This window comes from Saccostrea echinata, unplaced genomic scaffold (assembly GCF_033153115.1).
Source record: "Saccostrea echinata isolate AGI-Se365-2 ecotype Australia unplaced genomic scaffold, CSIRO_AGI_Sech_v1 ptg000005l, whole genome shotgun sequence".
In the NCBI taxonomy this organism is placed as follows: Eukaryota; Metazoa; Mollusca; class Bivalvia; order Ostreida; family Ostreidae; genus Saccostrea; species Saccostrea echinata.
In genome coordinates, this window is record NW_026889754.1 from 10,507,771 (window position 1) to 10,521,325 (window position 13,555).

The following is a 13,555-nucleotide window of genomic DNA, read 5'->3' on the forward strand; positions in this document are numbered from 1 at the left end:
GGCCAAGAAGGGCCGAAAATCTTTAATCTATAACCCTTTAATGACCAATATTTTGTTCAACATTATTAAAGCAAAATTGTTCGTCTTAACAATTTATTTATATCATTATATTTAAACGAAAATCTCAGTCAAACTCTTATCTCATCTTATCAAAAATCGGACGGAAGACCCACTCGTTGCTCGCAACGAGATCTCATCTAGTTATTATTATTATTATTATTATTTTTCTTCCAACCGATTTTGTGCACGCGATTTCTCAAAAACGGCTGGACCGATTTACATCAAACTTTCAGATGTAAAAGATATTCTATTGATCTTGATAGGTTTTTTTGCTTTTTGATGACGTCACTTCCGGTCGTGAGATATGGACGATTTTCTGATTTTCAGAGGGTCCGCTTGTCCTGGAGTGTTCTCATAAACGAATAGAGATAAAGAGATAAGATTTTCAGTGAAGACAGAGAAAAGATTGTAGATGTGCCATTTGGCATCTATATCTTTCCAGCTTAAGAGGCGCCGAAGCTCGCCTGGGCTCAAAAAATAGGCTCACAAGCATCTCGCAAAATTTAACACATTTTCCTTTTTATCTTTTTACCTGTAAATATTTTGTTAAAACATATATTACAAAAGATGTGCAAAATGATTAGACCTTTCATATGATAGCAAGAAAAAAGGGCTAATCCCTCAAATTAGGGGCTCAAAGGGGCCAAAATATTTTCATTTATAACTCTTTAACGATCAATATTTTGATATAAATTACTGAAGCAGAAATGTTCATCTTAAGAATTTGTAACTATATGTTATAAAAATGGGATCATATATTGCGTAATAAGGGGCCAAAAGGGGCCAGAATGCTAAATCTTTGACGCTTTATATCTCGAAAAGGGGGAATATTTTGATAAGCAATACTGAACAAAAGATGGTTAGAAAAATGTTCTAAATAATATGCAACATTTCAATTTTTGTCAAACGGCCCCATTAAGGACTTGAAGGGTTGGCCCCTAAATATTTCCATTTGGCATATCTCCACAACGAAAAGAAATCTCTGAATAGTTGTTGAACAAAAAGTCTTCAAAATCACAAGACCTTTCATTTGACATCAAGAAAAAGGAGCTGATCCCTCAAATTAGGGGCTCAGAGGGGCCAAAAGTCTTTCATCTATAACTCTTTAAATATCAATATTTTGTTATCAGTTACTGAAGCAAAAATGTTCATCTTAATGATTTGTAACTATATTTTATAATATAAAGATCATATGTTGCATAATAAGGGGCCAAAAGGGGCTAGAATGCTAAATATTTGACGCTTTATATCTCAACAAGGGGAGATATTTTAAAAAGCAATATTGAACAAAAGATGTTCAGAATTATGTTCTGAACAATATGCATCCTTTCAATTTTTGCAAAACGGCCCCATTAAGGATTTGAAGGGTTGGCCCCTAAATATTTCCATTTTACATATCTCGAAAACGAGAAGAAACTTCTGAATAGTTGTTAAACAAAAAATGTTTAAAATCACAAGACCTTTCATTTGATTTCAAGAAAAAGGGGCTGACCCTTCAAATTAGGGGCTCAAGAGGGCCAAAAGTCTTTCATCTATAACGTTTTAAGTATCAATATTTTGTAATCAATCACTGAAGCAAAGATACTCATCTTAAAGATTTGCCACCATATATTATAAAATTAAGATAATATATTGCGTTAAGGGGCAAAAGGGGCCAGAATGCTAAATCTTTGACGCTTTATGTCTCGAAAAGGGGGGATATTTCGATGAGCAATATTGAACAAAAGATGGTCAGAATAATGTTTTAAACAATATGCACCCTTTCAATTTTTGTCAAACGGCCCCATTAAGAACTTGGAGGGTTGGCCCCTAAATATTTCCATTCGGCATATCTCCACAACGAAAAGAAATCTCTGAATAGTTGTTGAACAAAATGTCTTCAAAATCACAAGACCTTTCATTTGATATCAAGAAAAAAGGGCTGGTTCCTCAAATTAGGGGCTCAGAGGGGCCAAAAGTCTTACAAATATAACTCTTGAACGATCAATATTTTGTAATTAATTACTGAAGCAAAAATGTTTATCTTAACAAATTGCAACTATTTATTTTAAATTTTTGATCATATGCTACGTAATAAGGGGCCAAAAGGGACCAGAATGCTAAATCTTCGATGCTTTATATCTCATAAAGGGGGAATATTTTGATAAGCAAAATATTGAACAAAAGATGTTCAGAATAATGTTCCAAATAATATGCAACCTTTCAATTTTCACAAAACGGCTCCATTAAAGACCTGAGGGACTCGCCCCTAAATATTTCAATTCAGCATATCTCGAAAACGAAAATAAAGTTCTGAATAGTTGTTGAACAAAAAATCTTCAAAATCACAAGACCTTTCATTTGATATCAAGAAAAAAGGGCTGATCCCTTAAATTAGGGGCTCAGAGAGGCCAAAAGTCCTTCAAGTATAACTCTTGAACGATCAATATTTTGATATAAATTACTGAAGCAAAAATATTTGGACTGGTCGCTCAAACTAGAGACTCAGAGGGGCCAACAATCTCCCTTGCAGAGTTGCTTTTCGTTCCTATCTCATACACCTCTGCAATGACCTCACGTCAAGATTTTTGATATAAGATAACAAACATGACATTCTTAAGATCTTTCAAATTAAACTAATAGCTCTAGATCTACATAGTAAATATATACCTTAAAAGACCAACATTAGTACAGGAATTTAATTATAATGAATAAAAGCAAACGCACTATTCCGTGTGCTTATTACTATGATGTCTAGTTAATTTTCGATCATTACGTAATGGACGTCCATAAGTGGCCGGAATGCTAAATATTACGGCTTTTTCTTAAATGACAAATATTTTGATAAAAATTTTAAAGAAAGATGTTGAGAACCAATATTTATATAACTTCGACTTTCGAAAGCTGTTTTTTTTTAGGGAATTAAAGGACAGACTCCTTAAAATTTCTTTTATACATTTCTCAGAACCGAAAATAAATTCGTGAATAGATGTAGAACAATAGTTAACAACTATGTGAGCTTTTATTGGATAGCAAGAAAAAAAGGTTGATCAGTTAGATTTGGGCCCAAAGGGGTTGAAAATCTTTTAACTATATATAATGATAAATATTTTGATGTAAAGAACTGAGGCAAAAATGTTTCTCTCAACATTATTCAGCTACTTGTACATGTTTATATAACATGTTATATATTATTATTACTTAATAAGGGCCGGAAGGAGGCAAAATTCTTTGAAGCTTTATATCTAGTATTCTGATCATCAGTATTGAATCAAAAATGTTTCGAATATCTTAAATAATATGCAGCCTTAGGGATTTGAGGAGGTATTCCGGAAAAGGACGGTACATGCAATTTCTGAATAGTTGTTGACAAGCAATAAAGTATTCAAAAGATTTCTTTTAATTAAGAAACAAGGCTGGCCCTCAATGTTAATGCGAAGCAAGGTTAAAAGGATTTTACATACAAACATTATTTATTAAACCTAACCGCAAAAAAATATTCATCTTCACATTCTGTAACGATATTCAAGAATTTTTTTATGATTGTTTACACTTTACGTAATTAGGAAGGTCTTGGGGACCGGAAATGTAAATTTCTTGTCTTAAATATCTTAAACTAAATTATTTTTTCAAATCAGTTGATGGAAAATTTTGTTCCTTGATAGCCTCACTTCCTGTCTTGAGATATTGCAAAATTTTCTGATTTTCAGATGTTGGCTTGTCCAAGAAACGCCTTCTTTACGGATAAAGATTTTCTGGGATGAAATAATAATAATCGTTCCGACCGATTCACCGATTAAGGGAATACAAACTGCCATTGCTTCTTATTTTAAACCCAGTTACAAAGGAAAGTCTTACCACCTACAGAAGTAACAGGAACCAATTTTAGATGCATTTCTCTATGTCTGTTATGATTGTTACCATTAATGCATCATGGTAACTGTAGTATGTTGGTATTTTTTCCACTTTTGCCTGTAAAGATGTTGACAAGTATACATGGTCAAGGATAGTTCCCCCTTCTGTCGTATTGAAATCAACCATTTGCTTAAAACCTTGATTAAGCATAAAGGTCTGAATAGACCCTGAAGATCTCGCATCTTCGTTAAAGTCTCCAAGACAAACAAGAAACTTATACTGTGACCTGTAATGTGCAACCACTTTTTCAAATTGCATTAAGAACTGAGTAACATCCAAAGAATTTGGGCGATAGACAGTCAAAACTACCATATCTTTTAAAAGACACTTAACGCAAATGGCCTCCACATTCTTTACAGGAAGTGAACATACAACATTTTCCTGTCCGGTTTCGTTAATGTAGACGGCCACACCTCCACCCTTTGATGCACGCAATTGTAAAACTTGAGCATTGCTGTCATCATATGCATCTCTTCTAGCTACTTGGTGAAAATTAAATCCCTTTATTTTAAACGTACTAACATTTTGTTCAGATCTCAACCACGTCTCTGTTAGGCAGATGATATCCGCATTCCTGTATCGAATATCTTTTTGCAAATCTTCAAAATGTTTGTTGAGACTTTGAATATTGTGAAGGAAAATTGATATGCCTTGTTCAAACTTATCAAAGTTTGGAAGTGCTAATTTTGGCATCTCTTGCAAGGCTGCTTTGACTTCTGGGTCAGCGTATATCTTCTTCTGTAACGATTCCACATCGTTCGTTTCAATAAATAATCCCTCTTTTGATGTCACTCTACTCAACGCTACATATCCTTGTCCAGGAGAAAATGTCCTATCTAAATTGACTACAACCTTGTCCACTGTCATTCCTTGTACTTTGTGAGAAGTACATGCCCATGACAAGCGTAATGGAAACTGATGTCGTACTATATTTTTTGTTTTCTGTTCTAGTATTTCCTCTTGAACTCTTTCGATTAGAACAATGTTTCCATGTTTTGTTTTTTCCCCTGACTTTTTCCCAACATTGACATTGTCAAATATTACTCCTACTGCAATAACAGTGTTTGCAGCATGCTTCTGACCATACACAAAATGAGAAATGTGTCCCATTACTCCATTTACAAGACCGTCATCCACATTGCAGTTTCTGGTGAGCATGACTCTTGCACTGACCCCCATTAACAAACTGCTAGAAAGATTGTCTGTTTTGGACCTTGTAATTGGTTTGCCTCTTAAGATTAGTTTGCCTGTTGTTCGATCTTTCGTAAAGTCTTGAGCATCAATCTCAACAAGGTCTGAACAAGTCCTCCTAAGCATTGTCAAATTATAGGCATTGACTTCGTCATTTGTTGCATAGACATGGAGAACATTCTCTGGTCCCTCCCTTACACAGTCATTCAAGATGGAACTAATTTCCTCTTCCAGTGGTTGTTTTACTAGTCTTGTTCGAAGTGAATTCAGTGCTGTTGCAAATGGAATGTCTTCACGTTGTCTCATAATCTCAGTCAAGTCCACTACTTTGAACAAATCAATCCAATAATCAATAGGATAAAGAACATTGTCTTTGTACAGTCTTTCATCTTTACGCTGTTTTACAGGAGGAAGTTGGTAGAAATCTCCAACTGCAATCACTGATACTCCTCCAAATGGCTCCTTGCATTTTTTAATCTGTACAAGTCTCTCATGAACATAGTATAATAATCTTTTATACACCATTGAAATCTCATCAATAACCAAAATTTGCAGATCTCCAAGCTGAACTCTCATTTCACTAAGACTCTGTTCTTTCAACGGTTCATATGGCAGAGACATATATTTTGGCAATGAAAATAAATGATGGATCGTGTTTCCTCCAATGTTGAATGCGGCTGTTCCAGTGAAAGCTGCAAGTAGTATCGAAACACTGTCAGGAGACGTCACTTTTTTCCCTAGTATTCGTGATGCTTCGTAATGTATGGCTTTGATAAGATGACTCTTGCCTGTTCCTGCTCCACCTGTTATAAAAATATGCAGAGCATCAGTTTTTTCTCCAAAGTTTTTTTGCAAACACCATTCCCGTACTATGTAAAACACCTTCATTTGTGTTTCATTTAAACTTTGCAGGATCTGCATTGTCTCCTCCCTTGATTGTGTATTCTGTTGAACTTTGTAAAGAACATCTGAACTGCTTTCTGTTTGCATGTCGGGCAGATCTTCCGTTTCATTCAAATCAAGATCTTCATTTCTCTCGGCAGAACATTCTTGTCTCATTAACTCTGTCTCTGGACAAAGGTTTGCCCAAGCATCTTCTGGTTCTCCCAGATTTTCATAAGTTTCCTGTGCCTCTGCAATAATATCTTCATTTTGAGCATAACGTGTTCTGTTTTTGTCAACAATTGATTTCACAGGCTGCACTTTCTGCTTTTCTGTTATTCGTACATATCCATTTTCATAAAATGTTTCATAAAGCTCAAACCCAGAAGGTTTCAACTGACTATGTGTCGAGTAAGGTAAGAAGAGCTGTAGCAGACATTGATAATACTTCTCTGACATTTTCTCTGCATTGAATCTAGGATATCTTATTACAGCTGGCTTTGTACGAGTTCTTCTTTGGACAAAACCCTTTGAATTCTTCAATTCAAACACATTTTCATTTCGAGTCTTTGGAACCTGTGATTTAGCAAGTATTCTGAATTCAGAACAAAATTCTGCCAAACACATATTCTGAAACAGTGGGTCACTTGGTCGATTTTCATACCTTTCTACTACATTTGTCATCCAAATGTCATCTTCTTCATCGTCATTCTCAACATTTTCATCATTCCCCTTCCTGTGATTTCTTTTTAGTTGAGACAATGGCTTAGTTAGTCGAGTAGGATTTTCACCCACTGGTACAAACACTACCTTTCTCGAACATTCTTTCATTTTCAGATTACATACGCGATAAACAGCTTCCTGTGTGCTCACTTCTCTATGATTCAAATAAGCAGAACCAATTTTCTTTAAAGTTGTTCGTGCACATTCGTTGCCTTCTTCTGCTTCTATTTTTGTTTGTTTCAATAGCATTCCCATTTCTCTCTCAGACTTTGAAATGTATGAAATGATATAGACAATGCAACTAAATGGATCCAAAACAAACTGAATGTCCATATTGGCATCCCAACATTTTAAAAGGCATGGATTGTACTGATTGATCCAGAGTTCACATGGATTTCTTTCAAGAACAACAGTTCTTTTTTTTGCTAGTCTTTTGTGGGCTTCCTCGTACTGCGCTTGTGTCAATCCTAGATGATTGAAAATATCGTTGGTCGTTTCCGATTCATTTGCTTCATCTTGCACTTCATTCCATACTTGTAATAGAATTTCTTTAGCAATTGACTGTTGGTTTTTCAAATCAGTGGCCTCTGCATCGCTCTCTTCCTCAAGTGGAGAACTGATGAATGTACATAGAGAAGGTGGTCTAGGAAAATTAAACCTACATTCCGTTCCCTTCTTTCTACATGACTTTGAATGATTTTTGCTGTGCTGTTGTACTGCTAAGACAATATTCCTTAGCTCCAAATCTTCCTTCTCAGAGGGCACTGCACAACTAACATATTTGTTTATGAAATTACATACGGATTCCTCTCCGTCTTCCTCAAGTTTTGGTGCATTTTCTATCCAATATAAACAATGCATGTGAGGTGACCCCCTTTGTTGAAATTCAACTCTTTGGAAAAAATCGGACACCTTTCCAATTGGTTCTGATGGTGAAAATATCACTTCTGTCTGAAAAACATGGAATCTGTGCTCAAACATTCTAGCAACAGTGACAGGGTTACTTCTCAGCACCTCATTTTTTTCAGACCAGTCTAACATAGATGCCTCTCTGTTATCATTTTGTTGTTTCAATATTGTAGCGACAGCATCATTCCATCTATGTTCTGCAGCAGAGAAGGAGCAAAACCAGGTAGGTATTCCTAACTGTCGAAGCATAGCAAACAGATCCTTCTGTGCAGCTGACCAGTATGCCGGTGTTCCACGTATAGGCTGCATGAATCGCAAAGCCTCGTCACTTTTCATCAAATTGGAAAGTACTTCAGGGTTCTGTACCATATTTGCTGTCACTGTTTGGTTATTTCCTAATCTTCTGACTGATTTCCTAATTGATATCTGTGTCTTCTCTATAACTTGGTTTAAATCAGACATGTACTGACTGAAGAAAATATAATTGCTGTCTTTTGCAAATCTCATGTCTGTATTCATAAGACGATTGTTGAAGTATCTTGACAGTGTTATTCGTGTTTCTCTATTGTCATTCCATGAAAAACGCCCACTAGGGAAAAGGTATGGAAATGTTTTTGCCTCATTTCCCTCTTCCTGTAACATCCTTACTGGATTATTGCCTTCTCCTGGAGCAATGTCATAGATATCATCAAAGTAATGATCAAGTACCTCCTGACCAATATCAACAGGTTGTAAACAAGTATCTGCCACAATGTGCTGCTGATCATCACACTCTGATGGTAAATCACCAAGCTCTGATATTTCTTCACCATCTTCAATTTGTCCTTTCCAGCTTGTATCTACAGCTACATCTTCATACCATTGATTGTTCAGTTTTAAGAACTTCAATGCCTCACATATATGCTTTGGATCAACAAACTGATACTCACTGTACCCTTTATAATTTAACTTTCTCTTTAGTTTAACTCTAAGTAGAAGATCTTCTCCCGGTTTCATTGGTAAACTTGTAACTTTCTTCAAATCTGATGGTACACATACAACTGGCCCGTGGATATTTTTCTGGCCACCATGAGGGAGACTCATGACTTTCATGAAAGGTATGTGTATTGCAATTAAGTGTTTCTCAAGGCTGTTCAATTTTTTCAATTCCTTTGGAATATCTTCCAAGGCCATTTTGTTGGCTGCTGCTTCTGCTGGAAGATTGCCGCTCAAGATCTTCCGGTGACAAGTAAAACAAATCCATAACTTTGACTTAATGCAGTCCGTTGGACATGACTCTGTGCATTGGTGACAGTACTTATCCTGAATACACAGGTCTGCAATGTTTGCTGTCTGCTCAGTCTTGGCATATGTTTCTCGTTCACATCTTTGAACTTGATTCTGAAACAGGAGCCGATCACAGCAACAGCATGAATAATCAATGCCTTGCACAACCTTTTCTTTAAATTCTTTCACTACCTCTTCCTGATTTTCCAATCTAGCTCGTTGAGCATTTCTCTGACTCTTTACCATCTCCTTTTTTTGCATTTTTATTTTTGCACTGGAATCGTATTGATGTCTACTGGAATCTTTAATTTTCGACCTGAAAGATTCATCACTTTTGTACTTTTTAGCTGCAGTTTGAAGCTTTGCTTCTCGGAAATTTTCATTTTCCCTGTATCTCTTAGTACTCGCAGTATTGACTAGAATTCTGTGCATTTCATCTGTCTTGTACCTCAGTTTGCTTTTGGCCTTTACCTCTTCCCTATGTTCATCATCCATTTCATACTTTTGTTTACTTCTCCTTTTGACACTTTCCCTATGCTCTGTGTCTATTGCATATCTATCAACGCTTCTCTTCTTCACATTTTTCCTATGTTCATCATCTGTTGCATACTTGTCAATACTTCTCTTTCTGACATCTTCCCTGTGATCATCATTTGTTGCGTACTTGTCAATACTTCTCTTTCTGACATCTTCCCTGTGATCATCATCTGTTGCATACTTGTCAGTACTTCTCTTTCTGACATCTTCCCTGTGTTCATCATTTGTTGCATACTTGTCAATACTTCTCTTTCTGACATCTTCCCTGTGATCATCATCTGTTGCATACTTGTCAGTACTTCTCTTTCTGACATCTTCCCTGTGTTCATCATTTGTTGCGTACTTGTCAATACTTCTCTTTCTGACATCTTCCCTGTGATCAACTTTTGTTGCATACTTGTTAATACTTCTCTTTCTGACATCTTCCCCGTGATCAAAATCTGTTGCATACTTGTCAATACTTCTCCTTTTGACACCTTCCCTATACTCCTCATTTATTGCATATCTATCAATACCTCTCTTCTTGACATTTTCTCTGTAATCATCATCTGTTGCATACTTTAAAAAAAGTGTTTTCAGTTTCTCATCTCTAAATTCTTTATCTTCCCTATATCTCTGTCTTAAACACTCATTCTGTTTCTTGACAGCACTTAATTTTTCTGATTTCTCTGCTCTAGATTGCCTTTTCACTTGCATACGTGTTCGGTTATGGTATCGCTTTTCATACTCTTGAGAAGTTTTAAACTGTTGCTTACGGGCTAAGTCGAATTCCTCTTCATTAACAGACAGTACAACATTGTAATGGTTCTGTTGGTGGTGATTCAGATAAATTGCTCCAGTTTTGCTTTGCACACAAGGTTCTACTTCAGCAACTAAAAACCTTAACCAACATTCTCCGGAGTAAGTGTATATATCAATATTTAGAAGATGAGCTGTTGCAAATATTTCAACTTCAGTAGCCCAACTACCTTCCTGTGACATTCGTGTAGAAGACAGGTGACTTTCTACAGACTGTACACCATCTTTTAGGAATGGTTTAAATAACTCTTTGTTTCCTATTATATGCTCGCAGACAGCATTGCGTATTACATGATGGAAATCCTCCGAATTCGTAAGACTGAATGAAATAGCTCTGAAGAAGCAGTTTCCATCTCCTATTATTTCCTTTTCAAACAATGGTTCTGAAATATTAGTTCTAGAACACTGGATATCACCAAAATTTCCAATGGAAATGAATGGAATGTTCAAATTTTGACAAAGGTGTTTCCTCAAGTTTGTACTCAAGGGAATAAAGCTAAACTGGAACTGCTCATGACTAATAAAAATCAAGTCATCATCTTTATCACCTGTTTCATATGTGGTACCCCCAGAAAACTCTGACTCTTGAGATTTTTCATCAATATTTTCTTCCACCTCAAACAAATCGCTGACATTTGCGATATCACCCATCTTGCAGTAGACACCAGTCAAGTTACATTCAACGCCTTTTGTATATCCCATTGAAAAAGCAAGACCTTGAAGATGTGAATACACTTCATTTACATGCTGAAATAAAATTCTTGTGCTCCTTCCAGTCACACTTAACATTCCAACCGAACTTCTGGAATGAAAGTCAAAAGCAAAGAAACCACTTTCTGTTACTCCTATAAGCATAGTATTTCCACCAAAGCATACAAAACAGCCATCAGTGTCTGAAAGGGCAACCTGAAGTGCTTCATCTAGTGGTAGTGCATTAAACTCTGCATAGTTTATTCCATCATTTGCCATAATAACACTTGCATATGTCTGATTTGCAAGAAACTGATAAGATCGATTAAAGCATTCAAAGAATTGTGGTAATTCCTCTACAAGCAAATACCTATCACTGATTGATGAGCTTCTTTGCAAATATGTGTACAATTCATCACCTGTCATTAAAATTCTGTCCATATCCATTGTTGTCCAACTCTTTGCATTCCTAAGTTTGTGATAAGCCAATCCTGCTAAACAATTAGCAACACACTGTGTCCCAGCATTCTCTTCAAACATAGGATGAGCTTGGTGAAAAGAGCCTTGAACTGAAAAGGATATTTCATAGTTACCTTCCTTAGGTAAATTCTGCCAATACTGATCTTCATTTGTTTTATTCTTTTCCTCATCACAAACATTCTCTGAAATAGTATGTTTTTCATTGTTCTCATTCTCATTTCCATTTGTTGTCATTTCAGATTCTATATAACATTCATTCAAATTTCCTTTTGATATTCGTTCAGTTTCCTTTTTAGTATCCTTCAAAGTGCCCTCACCTTTTGATATCCTACTGGTCTCCTCCTCCCTGGAGGTATCCAGCTGCGCCTGACCTGCTGGACCAGACATATGCACTATGCCCGATCCAGGTGCCCTCGGTGGAGCACAAACCCACGCTGGGGAGTCAGGGGACGGTGCCTTGTCCTCGTTACGGACAAACAGACGACTTCCCCGAGGAGATGGCAACCTCGAGGCAAGTGAATGCATTCTCACTCGAGGCGAGGCCTGCACTCTGGCCAGGGGTTTTTCCTCTTTAGGTGGAAACCCCATCGAACCAAGTCCCGGAAAATTACCGGGAGGAGCTGACATAGCTCCATCCTCCGTCCCGCAAGGAACAGAGCACTCTGTCACTGTCTTGTCTGGTGACACATCTAGAGTTGCAGGTTTCTGTCTCTGCTGCCTCTTTCTAGCTCTCTCTCTTTCACGTTGCCTTCTACCAGTAACAGCTCTCTTTTTCTTTGCCATCTAGAAAAAATTCTTAAATTTATAAAATTCTTACCAAGCATAATTTTCAGCATCAAGTGTTAGCTAGATATTCACTACTTTTTTTTCTTTTAAGGAAATTCTATACACTATGTTATATGAGGAGAGTTGAGCATGTATAAATTGTTTTAGTTATTTTAATTACAGATTTCAGATAACTGTTTTATATAGCCAGTGAAAGTGTACATTCAAAATGAATTTCCCTAAAAGGAGGGGGACATAACTTTTATTAGTGTTCATTCCAAGGCAGATAATTCTTCCTCAAGCATATATTCATATAAACTTTTATAGGGGCCTAAATACAGTTGCATTGTTAATATTTAACTTTTGTTTATTTAAAAAATGAAACCAGTTAAGTGAATTGAAGTTACATGAATATTCTTTGTTTTGTTTGTTTGAATGTTGTTTAACGTCCCTCTCGAGAATTTTTCACTCATATGGAGACGCCACCACTTGCCGGTGGAGAGCTGCAAATTTTGTCCTATACTCGGCACTTACAGCCATTGAGCAGTGAGGGATCTTTTTCGTGCCAGCACCTACTGCGACACGGGACCTTGGTTTATACGATCTCATCCAAGGACCGGTCTCCACGTCCCACAGTGGGATTCAAACCCGCGACTGAATATTCTTTGAATTCAATAACAATGACATTCTTCTTTACTTCACGTAAAACATATGTTTTTGTAAACAGTGCATGAACACTCTCATTCTTTATGTTTACATTTTACCAGGTGCGTTCAATTTGTCAAACTCAGCACACATCTCTGAGCATGGATCGACAATACTGGTGAGCTGGCATTGCTTTCTCACATTGCTACTCTGAATTTCTGACTTATAGTTTTAAGTTTTTAATATTTTTTATTCATACACAACAAAATTTCTACTTTTCATTATTAAGGATAAAGTTAATTCTGTATAGAGCAGGGATATGCCTCAATCAAATGTGTTCTAAAATTAGTGGTTTTAAAATAAATTCTAGATAAAAAGTTTCTACGCAAACTTTTAATATTTTTCCGTGTGAAATGCTCTAGCAACATAAAAGTTATGATAATATACAGAAAACTTGAGGAAATATTAACTTCAAATCTGTGTCCAAGCCCCTTTAAGAGAAATCATCACATTGCCAAGTTTCTGAAAAGGGAAAGGTTTTAGAGAGGTGTTCCTTCCACAGAACCAGAAGTTAATGTGTACCAGTGGAGTAGGTCCTTTTACCTTCTTTTACCAACTTATTTATTCACATATCAATTAAACAAGACAAGACATATTGTTTGTTTGTTTGTTTATTGTTTAACCTCCCTCTGGAGAATTTTTCACTCATATGGAC

The 13,555-nt window shown here is 36.2% G+C and overlaps 1 protein-coding gene across 1 annotated transcript; it reads right to left on the minus strand.

Moving 5' to 3' along the window:
* Positions 1 to 3,924: 3,924 nt before the first annotated feature.
* Positions 3,925 to 12,213, minus strand: LOC133179642 (uncharacterized). Its single transcript, XM_061314348.1, has one exon. The coding sequence runs from the start codon at positions 12,211 to 12,213 to the stop codon at positions 3,925 to 3,927; it is 8,289 nt and encodes a 2,762-aa protein (XP_061170332.1).
* Positions 12,214 to 13,555: the final 1,342 nt, after the last annotated feature.